At 45.2% G+C, this 16,837-nt stretch overlaps 1 protein-coding gene across 2 annotated transcripts in view; it reads right to left on the bottom strand.

Annotated features, from left to right (window-relative positions):
• Nucleotides 1–4,386: 4,386 nt before the first annotated feature.
• Nucleotides 4,387–16,837, bottom strand: part of GAS7 (growth arrest specific 7) — a 110,337-nt gene continuing 97,886 nt past the window's right edge. For both annotated transcript variants that reach the window (XM_064467498.1, XM_064467499.1), the window contains exons 13-14: nucleotides 15,095–15,193; nucleotides 4,387–14,364 (exon numbers count right to left, since the gene is read on the bottom strand). In XM_064467498.1, coding sequence (XP_064323568.1) covers nucleotides 14,251–14,364; nucleotides 15,095–15,193 — 213 coding nt within the window. In that variant the 3' untranslated portion in view covers nucleotides 4,387–14,250. The remainder of the gene's footprint in view (nucleotides 14,365–15,094; nucleotides 15,194–16,837) is intronic.

Genomic DNA, 16,837 nt, shown 5'->3' with positions numbered 1-16,837 from the left:
TGGCATCTGTGTAGCAAACCAGGAAAGATTACAAGGGCTAAGTTAAACCAATTGCTTCAACTTTGCACGTAGCTTTGCTCTTAAGGGCCTCATGAAGGACGTATGTTACAATGATCCATGAGGGTTCAAAAACACTTTCAGCCCATTGGGCTTGTAGAACAAGTTTAACTTCTTCATTTGACTCATGGCAGTAGTTATGACTACTCCTATTTAATGGTCTCGTGTGAGTCCTTCCATGAGCAGTGCAAATCACCATGAGCATCTCTGACCTTCTGCAACCTGCTTCTCTGTCCACCCTAAGCCCTGCAAAGCAGAATTGTCTCTTCTTGTGCTTGTGCAGTGGCCAACACAGATGCAGACAGGTCCAACAGGTCTGTCAGGCCCCTAAGTGCTCCAATAGAACTGCCCTCACCAGCCTGACCTAGGCCTTCCACCCACACCCTCTGTCTATGGTTCCAGGAGCACCATTTAATTCAGGCCTGAGCTATGTTGTAGGTGTCTAAGATATGCTGTAAGTCCAGCTGTCTCCAGCTTTGCCTCTTGAATAAACCTCAGCCCTTTGTTGTAGCCTCATCTCCTATTGCTCCTGACAAAATTCCATGGATGAACCTGGTTCATCACCTCACCTTCTCTTAGGATATTGATGAACCCCACTACCAGCACCCTGCTTTTTCCACACCTTTCAGACCTGTGCCTCTGGTCAGTGAGGGCTCTGCCTGTGCTGTGGTCACTTAGCTCCTGGTTTGTTCCACCATCACGGAGCAACCCTGCCTCTTGCTGCTTCCTGACACCATTGCTCAGCACGTTTTCATCAGGAAACATGACTATTTGTGATGGCTATATGTGAAATATTAGAAGATGCAAGAAGCAACTCCACTATGGTGATGTCAGAGAAGAGAACTGTTCAGCAGAGGATTATGTGGTCCCCTTCCAAACTTGGCACCTTGTCACCCACCTGGCAGGTGGAGATGCTGGGCGCTTTGGTGCTTCCAAGATTGTAGCTTCCTGTGGTATAAAGGTTCAGCATCACTTCTTTCCAGGTGCAGGTTATGCCCTACTCCTCGAGCAAGTCATCTTGTGCTGCACCACCACTGCTCTGCCCTAGAAGAATGCTTTATGTGCAAGGCTTTTCCCTGAAATCCCATCAAAGATTTCAGATTAGGGTAAGCGGTAATGTTTCAAGCAAGGTATGCGATGTGGCTAGAGGTGTGGCGTTGTCCTCTGCCGACCATACGTCAAGGTCATATACAGAGAACATGATGCAGTTAGAAATATGTCACATGGCACTTCACAGGATGTGGACTGTCACCTTCTCTTTCCTTGTACTGTTCCAGATTGGGATACACTGAGGCACTGTAGACTGACAATGAGCAAGAATGAGTAAATTACAGCCATAAAGCCACACTTTAATAAGCAGGCAGCTTTCAAATTTGCGGCTGAGACGATGGATTTCTATACTGTTGGGTCTGTGCCTGGTCCATCACCAGTCCTGGTAACATACCTTGCAATTTTCAGCTGACACAGTTGCAGTTCTCTAAGGACATGCTAGGCTGAAGCCCTCTAAGGCAAAAAGGGAGGCACACTGACATCTGGTGTAAAAGATTGAAACGCGCACTCCAAAAGCTGCATTGCAAGATGCAGAAACGGCTTTGAACTGCAGGAGGGCGAAAGGGCACGGGCAAATAATCCTAGGGTTTCTCCTCAGGCAGCAAGTTGCTTAAAAAGAAAAAGACATGAAAAAGCTATGTCTGACATAACATCATCTCCTATATTTTAAAAATAAACACCTAGAACCAATTTATCTTGTGTTCAGAACCTGTTGCTTCATTTTCCGTGCTATTTTTTAGCAGATATTTTTATTGTGATAAATAGATTTAATCACGCTACTGATTAGATTGCTTGGTGCTCTGTCTCAGTGACTGGTCTTTAAACTAAGGCTTTGCCAAGCACCTGGTGTGTATCGTGTCTGTAACCAGAACCGAGCTGGAGCCTTTCAACTGGAACACTTCAGTTCTTCAGTGTAAACCAAATCAGCACAGATCAGGTATAAAAATGCATTCCTCATAGCAAGGCTGCTGAGTTCACCCACAGGGCAGAAGCAGAAGAGTGCAGGGTCTTGCTGGGGCATGTCTTGTTTTAACCACAAAACCCGAGCAAATCTGAGCCTATGAGGACCTTTGACACATTCCTGAAACTCACATTTTTTGCTGCTTTGTGGTCTGTCTCCAGTGGTGTCCACGCAGCCAGGGATGCATGGACAGGCACGCGCCTGGCGCTCCTTCCCTCAGACTCCCTCAGTCCGTACAGCGGCACGACCTCCTGCCACCGGAGGCTCAATCTCTGGCTCCAGCAGTGCTTGGAGTAGAATCTTTCTCCCAACAGCCTAAGCCTGCTTTAGAATTACACAAACTTTTGACAACCTCAGCATATGAATTTCCAGCTTGACTGTGCAGCCTGAGAGGAATGACCATCTTTTGCTCTTTTTTTTTTTTTTTTTAAACTTAACTGCTTCTAGCAGGAGGGATTTGTGAAGAAAAGAACCTTCCTGACTTGTTTCAACTTCAGGTGAGGGAGGAGGGCCCACAGCTGCAGGGTACAAAAGGAAAAAAAGATAAGTACAGGCAGGCAGACTTGAAAACTAATACAGGCTGTGAAAAGGTGTGGAAGGCTGTTGAGAGAAAGGCTTCACACCCCTGGACTTCAGACGAGTCAGGAGTGGCAACTTAAAATGAGCCTTTAGCTTCTTGGACATAAGTCTCCATGCAAAACCCTGGACTGTGAGCATGGGAAGAGGTGGTCATTTGCCAAACTCAAGACTGATGTTCCTTGGACCCTGTTAAGCTTTACTAACCTATTGACTACTGGATTTTTATCAGACATGTATTAAGAAAGAGGTACACATCGTGAAGGACTGGAGGCCGCTTCCTTCCAAGATGGAAATAATTACTGGGCACTGCAACGAAAGCCACTCTCCAGCGGCCAGAGCTATATAAGCACCATCAGGTGGTGGTTTCTGTTACGTAGAGCAGGCCGATAAAACAGGCATGCCTGAAATTTTTCACAAGTTACATGACAGTCCAAAATCAATAATCAAAATACAGTATCAAAACTTAATGCTTACCTTCAACGGCATAAGACAAATGCAGGCTGGTATCTGCAGCCAACACAGCAGATGCCAAGCCCTGAAATCCTCTGTGTAAAACCCTCATTGAGCCATCACTCATGTGCCTATATGATGTGAGTGCTGCAGAGGGATGCCCCTGTGGCAGCAGTACCTTTGCACAAGGGCCAGAATAAGGGAGGGTCTGGCCAAGCCTGGGCGGCTGCTGTCTGACACAGCAGTCTGCACACGCTGCAGTCTTCAGGACTGTCACAAACAAAACCCGTGCCGGTTAAAGCACTTCAATTTGAGTTGTCAGGCCATCAGTTCAGAATCTGTGCATTAAGGGACTTGGGAAGGGGCTAAACACGTCCTACCCAGGAGCAGCAACACAGGCAAGACAGCGGTTTGTGTACGCCCGAACCACTCTCCACAGCTGCACCTCATCTACAGTGTCTCCAGAGCTGCACCTCTCCCAGCTCTGCACAGTCGGAAAGGCTGTTTCTCAGCGGGGTTACCAGTCACCAGCACCCTTCAGAAAAGTCCAGCCTCTCCAAACAGCCAAGGAATCCACACCACCTCCCACCCCGCCGACAGCAGGCAGGGCTGCACCCTGCCAGACCCTTCCAACAGGTTCAGCACTGAAAAGCAAAGCAGTAATTCATCACAGCAATCCAGCTCTTGAAAACGCTGCTCACAATTGCACCCAAACGAATCATGCAAATCCACCCCAACATGTCCCACCCCCTCCTCAAGGGGGAGGAATTTTAAGTTTGTTCTGCTTCTTGGGGATTTAGTATTTCTTTGCAACATTCCTCAGCAGTCTGCTGCGCCTCCTCCCCGACGCCGGAGCCGCCCCAGCGCACGCAGGGGCAGCGATGCAGCACGGCGGGACCAGAGCTTGTCAGGGTAGGGCTGCAGCTCCCATGTGCCGTGTACAATCAAGCGCTTGCCTCGCACGGGAGCTTTACCATTGCTTTGACCACTGAATCGCTCCCAAATTCTGCCTTCAACAAGAGTGAGTTATTCCACCCCTGAAGGTGAGGGGGACCCAGCACGAGTGCAGCGTGGGTGCTGTGGGGAACAGCACCCAGAGCAAAAGGGGGCCTGATCCAATCCAATGGAGTGCACACAGCCTCCAATTTCAACTTACACTTAGTAACTCCAATACAGTAGAAGTTGGGTTTTTCCTGACATACTGTCCAGTTCACCATATAGAAAACTTGTATTTATCTGGAGATTTCGAGGTCATATTGCTGATCAGGGAAACAGCAGAAGATGCAGACTGTATTGACATAACTTTATTTATAATTAACAGGAACTTCTGAAGTAGTAGATAACAGCTTGAGGCACAAAGCATGTCTACTTCTTAGTCCCAAAAGCGGTCTGAAATCAGGCTTAATCGTGCAGCGGAATCCAAGCCGATTCTTTAATTCTTTCAGTTGCAGAAGTCTAGCACAGGCATTCCTGTGCCAAATGGAGTAAAACCTCCTGCCCTTTACACCTAAATGTCACAGACTGCGAGGCTGCTTCCGCCGCTCTCTCCGGTCCTTTCACTGTGAGTGCTGGTGCTACACCAGCGTAGCAAGGAAGTGTCATGGCTTGTACAGTAAGTCCCCATCTCAGTTTCAAAGTTGCATCAAAGTTCTCTACAACTGAAAATTATTTTTGCTGGTAAGCTGCAGTTAAACGTACCACAGTATGCTGAGAATTGTTAAGCACTCACCCAGCTGCTCTATACCGTGCACCACCACCTGAAATAGCAGTCTGAGATTCTTTAACAGATTTAGGCCACTTTGGGCAAGGTGCAAAGACTCTGCTTTGAAAACCATGCTTCCACCTGGAACTTTCTCAGTGTCTTACCTTTTTTCTCCTTTTCTGAGAAGAGTGTGCACACCTCTGCAACTACTTACCACATCGGTGCGCAAACATGCCACGGAGCTGCGCGAGGCTGCTCTGCAGGGGGTTGCAGAAACTCAGTTTTGACGTGAGTTCGAAACCGGACAAATGCTTAGAAGAAAGCTCCACTGAGGTTTATGAGCTGTGTGGATAATGCCGTCACCTCCAAGGCCCCCAGGTCACATGCTGCTGGGAAGGTGGGCTTGTGTTCTGCAGAACTGCAAGCCCCGCTTGCTCTGAGCTCTGCTTCTACAGCAGCATCCCATGCTGGTCACTTCTGAAGACAGTTGTTGGATTAGACGGGGTTTTGGCAAGGCTGATTTTGACTTTGTCAGAAACCTGCCAGCATGCGTGTTAACTCAAATATTCAAAGTAGAACAATTTATTAACAACAACATTTTATAACAGTGTTTTCTCTTAAACTAAGCCTCAAGATGCACATGGAACTTGCAGGTAAAGGACTGACTGGGTGTAGAAGACTTACAGATCATTTAAAGCACGCCCATTTTACAGCAGCTGCTTTCAGACTGATCACAGTCAGCTTGCCTGCTTGTCTAAGAAACAAAACCACTTAACTACAGGCACTTCTTAAATTGATTTCCTAATAAAAATGAAATTTGAGTGACTGTACTCATCTGAATATCATGCAAAGATCTGAAAAGGATGAGTACAAGTTGATTACACCCGAGTGACGTGATTGCAAATTCAGGCTGCGTTAAGCCGGTCTCAGCAAAGCAGTACATGGAACCCCAAGTGTTCTGGGATGATATTGCATTCAAAAGCTGGGTGGCTTTGGTAGAAGAAAAAGCAACCGGGTAAAGACAATTCCATGCTCAATGTGTCTCTGTACAGTTTATTTTACAGGAGATGAGATGAGCACTGTTGTGCATATAAACTTGCAGAACAATATAGGAAAATACAGTTTAACCATATGAAATTGTTTTACAGTAAGACAGAAAAATTATGTATAGGAAATGCCTTCAACACTGAAGGACAAGATCCACAGCTGACATAAAGTAGCTTCCACCTGACTCTGCCAGTTTACCCGAGCTGAAGATCTGCCCCTTAAATCCTTCCTGCATTCAACGTCTTAAGTTCAGTGATTCCTTCATGTACCCTTATGGAAAAAAAGCCATCCTATAGTTTGCACAATGATCCATGATATACTAGTTACCCAGACAGAGGCTGCATGATATATAAACTATTTAAGGGGTCTATTCAGCCAAAATTTATGGAAAGTTATAAAATTTTGGTTAAACATATTTAAAAATAAGTATTAGTACTGGCAAAAGACAACTTTCCTAGAAATTCAGAAGTATTTAGCAAAAGTTACACAAAAAGGACCAAATAAGCAACTTCATTTCCATAGAAAACTCTGTTTTAGTGTATGACTAGTGCTCTGGCCCGCCTTTGAATCCCTGCTGTTAGAACGTTTAGAATGCAGAACTGTTTAGTGGATTTTTTGCACTACCTTGGGCTGCCAAAAGAATGGAAACCGTCTAAGTAGGAGAAAATATTTGTCCAATACTAGTACTTGCTTTATTCATAATGGATAGAGGTTGCTGTCCTTAAAGAGCGTTTTTGACCTGCTGGAGTAAAAGACTGGTAAACGGACATCCAAATTCCTTAGGCTGTTCTGAAAATCTCAGCCATCACACCAAAGAACTCCAAAGGAACAAGGAATTTCAGGTCAAGCATTCCCAAATCCAAATGACTAAGACTGTCATGTCATGCAGATGTGAGATCCCTGAAATCACTATTCAGCTTTAGATTTCCAGTAACCGAAAATTTCTTCTCAGCAACTGCTTTGAAGAAAGTCAAGTTTTTTTTTTATTTTACACAGTAAAGGCCTACTGAGGCCCCAAATGCCACTTACTCAACTGTTTTTATGCAGAATTCCCTGCTTATTCTACTGAGACCCCTACGCTGGAGGACATACCAGAAGATTAGGTTAGCAATGCTCCTTCAATGCCGTTGCTTTTAAGTCTAACATTTCCAACTCCATTTTCAGCGCTGAGAATTTAGGATGACTGTGCTGGACAGTGAATGATCAGTGAGACAAAGGCAGGTCTCCCGGGCGTGTGGATGTCCTAGGTGAGTGCACAGTGCAGAGCAAGGAAGGAGGGCTGTGAATCCTGCACAGATCCGTGCATACTGGCTGCTCCTGAGGTTTGGAAATTTGTAGGGTGAATCTGTATATTTTACATGCTTCTAGCAGATACAATTTAAAGAGGCACTTCAAGGGGAACTACTAGCAGAATTTTAGTAGGGTTGTGATATAAGCCATTACTCAGTTACTTGTTACATCAGTAGCCCTGAAAGACTGCATATATTCAAAATTATAGTCTTGTCCACTCACTGAACATGAATACAGGAGCTGAAAAGCTTTTGTTCTGAATATCCACTGAGTTAGTCTCTTACGACGCACCCGAAATACTTCAACTTAATGTAAGTTGAGGGAATTAAATTTGAATGTTTCAAATTTATATATTTGTTCTGTAATTATTATGCAGTTCACATAAGACTTATTTTTTATTGGTCTGTGAAAGATTTTATCCATGTACAATTCTTATAACCAGATGCATCATTAGGCACAAAAGGTTTCTGCCTGGAGGAACACATGGAATTAGAAATTTAAGTCAAAATGTGCTATGTGTTGGTCCCTTCAGAAAAAATGTCCAGGAAGAATAAATAATCTGTGACTAGCACAAAAAAGAGTCATTGCACTTCCAAACCCAGTGGCTGATAAGACAAATCCAAAACAAAGCCCAAAACAACCCCTCCAAAAAGCATGCACTTACCACTCTCAGCAAACCCCGAAAAGCTTGAAGTTTGGTCAGCACATTAAAGCAACAGAGATGTGATATGAAAATTCAAAATTAAAGAAAAGATTCTGAAAACTGGTGTGTCTCAGTGACAGAGGGTTGGCTACAGTAACAATGAAGAGAAAAAATAAGGCTTGAAAGATGCACATTTATATAGATAAGATCTACTGTAGAGACAAAGTAATTAATATTATTTATACAATAGCTCTCCTCAGGAAAAGACAAGGATTTGCTGATGGGAATGACTCCATCACTATTATGCAACAGAAGGACTGCATGCTCCAAGCTCCCAAAGGACACCTGCACGCCAGGCTTGACACATCTCCGCCTGACTTACAGTCAGTTCAGTGTAAGGGCACAGGACATCACAGCGTTGCCAAATACCAAAACCCACGCTGGAGTCACCAGTGTGGGGTTGCCACACAGGGGCCTCCTGGCACAGCCAGATGCTAGCTGGAGAGCCCTGAATCAAGGAATAGATAAAAGGGAACGTTTCATCACCCATTTCATGTGCTAAACAGAATTTGAGAGTGATGAGCCTGTTACTGGACCCATCAGGGTCTGCGGGAGACCAGTGCCTTGTGTCGAGAAGCTCAAATGCTACCAGGGCAGCTAAATGTTTTCCTGCCCTCTGTGTCTGTTTTTGATTTGAATCTGTCTGTGACTATTGCCCTGGATAAGTTCAATGTGACCAGCAAGCTCCGCTGGCAAAATGTCAGGCACCTCTGCGGCGCACGGACGGACGCCCGTCAGCCGTTCCCGGCCAGTGTGAGCACGGCAGGAATGCCCGGGCAGCAGGAACTGTCCGCAGCAACGCTTCGGCAGCCTCTGGCACCCCATTCTCCTGTTCCAAAGCATGCTGGATAGCAAAAAGCCTACAGACTTTCCAGACAGGTCTGTGATCGGGAAAGCTCGTTATTTTGAAAACTGCCTTTCTGATACTGTCTTTTGAAGACCTAGGTCTCGCAAAGCAGAAATGTGAGGGTGACCAGGACTGCCTCCAGGACGCCAGACTCTGACTGCCATCTCTGAGAACAGACCCAGCAGGCCAGGCTAGTGCAAAAGAGCACAGTAGCTGCTATAAAATAGAAAATATGTTTTCAATTCAGAAGGAAACAATCAATTGTTCACACCAAGAAGTCACATCTACTCATTCCAGGGGGACCTTCAAGGTGCTGGTCTGGATTTCTTAAGGTGCTTGGTAGTGAAGGACCCACCTGGGTAAGCAGTGCTCCTTTTCTCCCTGTGTGTGGGCAGCCTGACACAGGGTCACTCGTGGAGCTGCTGGGAACTGCACGTGCAGCAGCTACATCTTATACATTAAGTATCTGAAGTTCTCATTTCTTAACGTTTACCTTATACATGTACTCAATGACTAAGGAAGAAAGAGGCTTGTGCCTTTCCATCGGTTAGCCTGATTTTCAAAGTCTCTTATCACCTACACGCTCCTTGTGTTCCAAGAAATCTGAGAGCCAAGCGCTTCCAAAGAGCAGGTGAAAAGAACAGTGTATATTTCTACATACAGAGTCTAACTTGCAGCAAATATTTAAATAATGACATCAAAAACAGGGACAAGTTAAAAGATTCTGAGAAGGTCTGAGAAATTACAGCTGCTACTGCCTGTGTAATTTTTCTGTGACTGCTTTACAGAAAATTCCTGTTAGAAAAAAAAAACCAAACCCCCAATATAGGGACGATCTGACTGCAGTTCTCTGTCACAAGGCAGCTACACACACCGACATTACAGCATGGGGCTGTCAGTTAAACAAAAAGTAGCTAATTCTGCACCACGAAACTGCACAGATGCATAAAGAATAAAGAGAACCAGAGCACAAGTTTGCATGCTGCCTGTTGGCATGAAAGGAAGAATGATTTCAGCGTTCACTGTAGCTGTGCGACACAAGGGGGAGCACAGCGACCCTGCAGCAGCTCCGGCAGGGCTGCAGATGGGGAAAAGTGTTCTAGAAACGTAACAGGGATTTCCATATGACTTTCACTGCTGTTACAATATTTTAACATTAAAAAAAAAAATTAAAGCTATCTCTAGAGATACCAGTGTCAAATAATGAAATAACATTCCTATAAGGGTACAGCCAAAGCCTTCCAAAAGATGTTCAACACATTGAAGAGATGAGCAACCTGATCTAGTTGGGGATGTCCCTGCTCACTGCAGGGGGTTGGACTAGATGGCCTCTGAAGGTCCCTCCCAACCCAAACTGTTCTGTGATTCTATGATTCTATTCTATAAATCAAGTGTGAGTTACAGATGTGAGTGAATCTAGAGCAGATTGGAAAGCTGAGAATTAGGCCTTTTTGGATGTTGCTCTGTGAAAGCAACTAGAGTCTTGCCAGTGATGTGAAAGCAGCGCACTTGGCCCAGGGGGTAAGGAACTCATCGCTTCCAGCTCCTGAACTCCAACAGGAATCAGCCAATGGCACTGGATCCAGAAGGAGATCTGTTAGGAAATAAGATGAAAGACTTCCAACAAGGACTCTCTCTTGACTAAACTGTGCCAGGAGATGGCTTTGAAAACATAGGTGGGCTGATATGGATGATAAATAAAATGCTCTCATTCTGTGCAGTAGCTGTGGTTACAGCTGGGAAGCACCTCACCAGCTCTGGCACCAGAGTCGGGGCACCCAACAGATTTAAAGCCATAGGAATTCACAAAGCCCTTGAGCTCAGACAAGGGCCAAAAGGCTCTGGCTGAAGCACAGATCGCCAGGGCACCAGAGCCTTGACAGCACAAGACAAGTATGGGACAGCATCGCTTAGCACGAGCAAGCTCCGCAGGAGTGTCTGGACTCCTGAAACACAGGCAGCTTCAGCAAAGATGCAGGCAAGCACAGTTACCAGGTAAGAACGAGAGGAAAACTCCCACTAACTGCACCTCTTCAGGTGAAAGCAAACAGTACTAATCGAAAGCTCACCTTCTGCTCTGCGACCCAGAGTCATATGAAGATGTAAGACAGCCTTGTCACTCACAAAGAAAGACTCATACCTGTAGTGACTAAAATAGTAAAAACTTGCATCAAGCGTCTGAGCCCACCTGCCAGACGAAACAAGATGACCCTTAAGCTCAGAACCTATGGAGACAAGAGACTTAGTGTGCTATTCCGATTAATCAGCTACACCGCAACATCCTCATGCTTTCCACATGCTAGCTATTTTAACATAACACAAAGCTTGATCTTGCTCCAAAGGCGTTCAGGATGAGCTACTGCATGAGGAAAGACTGGGTTCGGCTGCACTTTCGCAACTCAATGGAAGACGAACAGAGAAATGCCAAAACTCCCAAAGTTACCTTGTTAGGAATGAACATGAGGGCAGACGCCCGTGCTTCCCTTCAAACACGCCACTGTCCTCTCTGAAGATGCTGTCTGTGCAGAAGCACAGGGGCTCCGCCACTCCCTGACTCGTAAGGTGTCATACTGTCCAGGACCCATCAGCCAGAGAAGTGGATGAGCCCAGTAACACCGATCCCACCGTCCACAGTGTCACAGCACAAGGGACCACCATCTTTTGCAGGAAATAGCTGGAAACTGTCTATAAGCAACAGCAAAACCTCCCGAACGCTTCCACCAATTACCGGAGTGCTGTCGCAGAGGAAGCACCTCACGCATTGCAGAGCAGCACTGCGTGGGTTTGCTGGGCCTGGTAAAGATTAACAGCCTCGGATTATCAAAGTGAAAAGGAGATACAGACTCCATCAAGGGAATTATTGTTCTGTGCAGCTCACACATTCCTACAACAGTTCAAATGGACCAAGAACTAGAAGCAGGAAAACTGTCTGGAAATAAAACAAAAGGGTAAAAAAAACCCCAGAAAATAAACTGAGCATTGAGAGCAGCTTAAATACACCTTAGCAGAGGAACCAAAATACATTTCAGTCCTCAGAGAAACCTGTGCTAATGGACAGTCTTTCCAGTCCAAAACAGATAAAATAACAAAATTCTTTAAAGAAAGAGGAAAAATAAAGTGTAATTGATAACAGATTATTTCACATATTTATTAAGGAGAATACTGTATAAAGTGCACAACTAGCTTGGTTTTGCAAGCAAAACTAGAATGTGGTGAGGTGTTGTCAAGATTGGTCATTTTAATTTACAATACAGCTTAGAATACAGGGGTTGACCTGAGATGCAGCTCTTAAGTATTTTTGGCCAGTTATTTTTGGCCACTGAAATTTTGAAAGCTCACTCTGCACCTGTGGTTTAAAAAAAACAAAAAAAGTAAAAAGTGCCTGTCCTCCAAAGTGCATGGTAGAGATCGGAAAAGTATGCGTTGGTATGCCAAAAAATAGGACAGAGGGTGAATCAATAGGAAGACTGAAGAGGAGAGATCACGATGAAGCTTCCCCGCCTGCACAGCAGAAGAGGAGTCCAGGGAAGCGTAAGTACTTTAACTGAGCTCTAGGTCTATGTGATGCTTAGGCAAACTGTGTTTCTTTGAATTGCAATGGCCTTCGCAGAACCTTGGGAGAGGCTCACATAACAGTGTGCTGGATGCTTCCAACACCAAGAATAAAACAGCGGTTGCAAATTCAGAAGTGAGTAATGGAAGTGCCGTACGGATGGTGCCACACCAGGAGCGGCGATGCTGAGCATGCAGTGGCTGTGGCATTGCACCTGCAAACGTGCAAACGTTCGTAAAGGTTAACGACGCAGCAGAGAAGTGGGTTGCAGAGGCATTCGCCAGAGAGGAACGGATCTATCCTGGTCACGAGGTGGTTGAGAAAAAGGGAACAATGGGAAAATGCAACGGAATTCAGTTTGAAATAACAAACCAGAAAAATAATCACTGCATCAATATTAAAAATGTGTTTCAGGAAAGGCTTCTGTGTGTCTCAGTTTGTGTTTGTAAAGGGGAATATTGATTCTCAATAGTCTAATTACAGCATTTTGAGGCTAGTGAACAAAAACCTTGAAAAGTGGAAGAACAAAAGAAGGATGCAGTCTCGGTGCTGGGGAAAAAAAGGATGGTAACAGCGAGATAAAGTGGAGCATAACTGTGGATCAAATGACATAGTATGGTTTGGGAAATCGTAGACAACAACACAGTAAACACTGAGTAAAGGCCACAGTGGTGAGAATCAAGGTTTCTGCTGGATCTAAAGCAAGAATGTTAAGAATCTTGGCTTTCTATGAAATGCTGAAAAATATATTAACAGCAACACTGAATAATCCATCAGAAATAATGACAGGAGAATAAAATTAATACCTTTTCAACACCAGTCTCTGAACTACATAACACTACGTGCCAAGAGCAGCAATGAAATTTTTGGTAGTTTGCGCTAAGGGTAACAAAGGAAAAACCTAAGGTTAAGAATCTGATGGTGCAGAAGTGCTGGGCACCTACATCTACATTTAATGCAATCCAGCATCGCAGATTCATGGCACCTTTGAAAATCAGGCTCTGAAACGATAAAACCCACAATTTAGCTGGACCAGCTTGGTAATTAAAGATACCTAAAGGCTGTGATATTCACCTGAAGGAACCAACAAATGGCAATTTAAACCTGGATCCCAAATAAGATGTTAGAGGACTGCCTTTAAGGAGATTCTGTGATAAAACATCTTGCATAAGCAGGACAGGTTTTGAATATCTCATTTATTCCTTGGTATATAACCTCTTTCTGTCATTGAGGGCACTCAGACAGCTAATGAGGTAGGTATAGCACGACCAAGTCTTTCCTGATAAATAACGGTGATGGTAACACTTTCAACCTTATTGATTGGCCTAGAACATAGATCATTATGACAATGGGTTTATGTATCCCTGAGAGGGAGCATAAAACAGGAAGAACAGGAGCCTTCCCCATAGATTCTGGGAGAAGGGCTGTCACTTCACTGTCATGGTAGGAAACTGTGTAATATGAAATAAATGCATTTGCACAACCTTGCTGCGAGATATGCCTGTGTCATGGATGCCGGGAGCCAGAAAAGTTAATTGACTTGCCTATGGCCATGAAAGCAGTCAGTGACAGACCTGGGATTCATGATGGGACTTCCTTGCCTCTTGCATCATGTTCGAACTGTTATCTACTTGCTGGCCAGAGGCTCACTGCATGGTTGTTCTAACATACTGTATAAAGACAGTCATGCAAGGGATGCAGCACAAAGTCACTGAAGAACAAGAGCGCTCTCTGTACCAGAAAGCAGATTTCTTCTGGAAGCTGCGTGCAATTGGGAACCTCCTGTGGGAAGCACACGTCTGGTTTCTTCACCCTGGAATGTCTGGTGCTTAAGGCTTAGCACAATTAGGACCATTTTAATGACTAAATATAACAGATATAGCCCATACAGGCATAAATTACAAGGTGTCTGGTAGTGGAACAACCTTTTCCCTATGCTCTTCTGACCCCTACAAGACAAACATTAGCCTGGTTAATTCAGTGGGCTCATCACATACAACTATAGATCAGTTTATATTTCCATGTCCACAGGTCGGATATCTCCAGTTTTGTGTTCTTTTACCCACAGTTCCCTGTCTTTGGCAGGATCCACTTTCCGAAGCAATTGATCCACGAGCTCTACTGTCTAAAATGAACAAAACAAGAATCCAAATGTCAAGGGCACATTTCAAGCAAAGACAGTCATTGCTACGAAGCCTGGGGCAGCTATGGCATGCCTACGTTGCGTTTGCAGACAAGTGAGAACTGTGCGTCCACGAGACTTGGTGGACAACAGCCAGATCTGAACGTGAAGCCTCTCAGCGGGAAGGAAAGAGGCAGACCTTTAACATCAAGCAGAGACAGGCTTCCTATGCCAGGCATTGGCCAGTTGCCTCTGACTCCTGTCCAGCAATCTGGACCTTACACCAAATACAACCATGTACTAGAGTCAGCATGCATCCCCTGTATTTTAGTATTTGAAAACTAGCCAGTTTTTTAATAAGAAAAAAATATATACTCCCTCTCCTAACAGTGAAACTATTTACCGTCTTCCTTGCAAGAAGAGATGACCTCAAGGAGTAGAGCATCACACCGGGAGAGCTAATAATGGCTCACGGTGGCCAAATGTAATTCAACTCATTGTGTCTCCCCCAGCAAAAAGCTGTGATCCAGCAGCGTGAAACGTAACCAGGATCAGAGAGGCTTCGAGGAGCAGGACTGTAGGGTGGCAGTACAGTATTGCTGCAAAGTAACAAGCTGACCATATACACTTTTCACATCTCCTTTTGACACAGGCCAGTCAGGTCAGGACAGGGACCGTTCTGCTCAGCTGAAGTGCAATAACACTAGCGGGACTGAACAAAAAGCAGACTTACACTTTGGTTGAACATGTCTGTCTCGTGCCGCAGCTGTGTGTACTGGCAAAGATGTTGCCGAATCATCTCCACCCTTTCAACTTCTAGTCTCTCAAGCTCCTGGACACAAAGAAAAAGAGGTCCATATTTTTCTTGGAAGCTGAGCTTGAAGGCCCAGAGAAAGGAAGACACAGAAAAGGCTGCCAGTCAGTGCGAAACTACCCCAGTGCTGTTGGGGCTGAATGCTCTGGTTGCACATCCCTCTGATTTGCAGAGAATCAGACACAGCAAGCAATGGAAGTCACTTCGGCCTGAGCCTCGCAACAGAAAAGAAGGTTGAAACCTTTCCAAAACTGACACAACCGAGGCAGAGAGAGGAGATACCGTCTTCAGGGATGCCACACGCAAGAGGGAATCTGTTTCCTGCAAGAAGCTTTGCATGCTTTGTTGCTAGCTCCAGAAGTTGCACTGATTCCTTGTGGAAGCAGGAGACCATGCTGAGGCTTATGGCTCAGAGGACCTGGCTGCCCTTGGTCTAACCAGACACCTCTAAGTGCAGTTTATATCTGTTTACCAGATGAGGGGCTGGGATGAGGCTCCACCTCATTCAGCTGGCAGTAAGCAGACCCCAGCAATGCTTTAGCTGGAACCTCAGGTGATTTCTAACTTTCCTCCTGATTTTTTCTGCCTCCCTTTTTTCCTGGATTCCCATATTATACTCCAAAATATGCATTTAGTCCCTCCTTGTCCATCAGAGTGGCAGCAGTGGAAGCAGCATGCTATGGAAGTCTGCTGTTAGACACATGCTGTAATGGACCTTGTTGTTTCACTAGAAAGCTCTGTATTCGCTGGGACGTCGGTGGGGCCAAATCTTAAAAAATCCTGCCTTCAGAGGGCATTTCTGGTGTCCACATGGTCATCATGGTGGTATGCAACCTGAGTGTCTGCGAGCAGACAGGCTGCTACGCTGCCTTCCCTGTGCTATCTACAATTTGTTAAATGACTTTTGGGAAACAGATCCTTCATTACAGCCCCAAAATCTCAGGTGGCAGACTATCTGCCTGAGGAGGAAGAAGAGCAGAGGAGCTTACCGTGTGGACAGGACCGAAATCAACTGAGCTGCTATTGCTTAGAACGCGGAACCCAGCGTGCTAGAGCAGAGCACCACACGCAGAGGTGCCCTGTATCTGCAACCAGAAACCTCAGGGAGGAAAGTATGCGAGGAAACACAAAACTGCAGACCTTGACTCTCTAGACTTTGTAGTGCATAAGAACTAACCTGTATCTGAGCTGATCAGACGCAGAGTGATTTTCAATTTAGATTTTACACACTCGTGTACCAAGACTTACCTCCAAATGCTTCTCAGCCTGAGTTTCACAACTGACAAACCTGCTGCGCAGCCTGCAGGCTGCAACTTCCCTCTTGCTAGAGTGCTTATGAGTCTTAGTTCTCCGGGAGCAAATACGCAGCTAACACACACCTGACCGTATGGGGACACAGTGGCGCTGGTGGTCAGCGTTATTTTGCATCAGTGAGAAACCACCGGTGAAGTGAGAGGAGAATCAGATCCCTTATGTATAGGAACGGCCAACTTTCTCTCTCTTGTTCTGTTTTTGGGAAGATATCTGCCTAGTGGTTTTCCACTCACCCACCTGCCTTTATTTATTTACTGCAGTTTAAATATTGCACTGACACACTTCCAAACACCGAGCAATTTATTACCCTGCTACTTATAAGGAGGAGTTTACAGTTTTGTGTTTGCC

This window comes from Phalacrocorax carbo, chromosome 16, assembly GCF_963921805.1.
Source record: "Phalacrocorax carbo chromosome 16, bPhaCar2.1, whole genome shotgun sequence".
NCBI lineage: Eukaryota > Metazoa > Chordata > Aves > Suliformes > Phalacrocoracidae > Phalacrocorax > Phalacrocorax carbo.
This window is presented reverse-complemented; position numbering and strand designations above follow the sequence as displayed.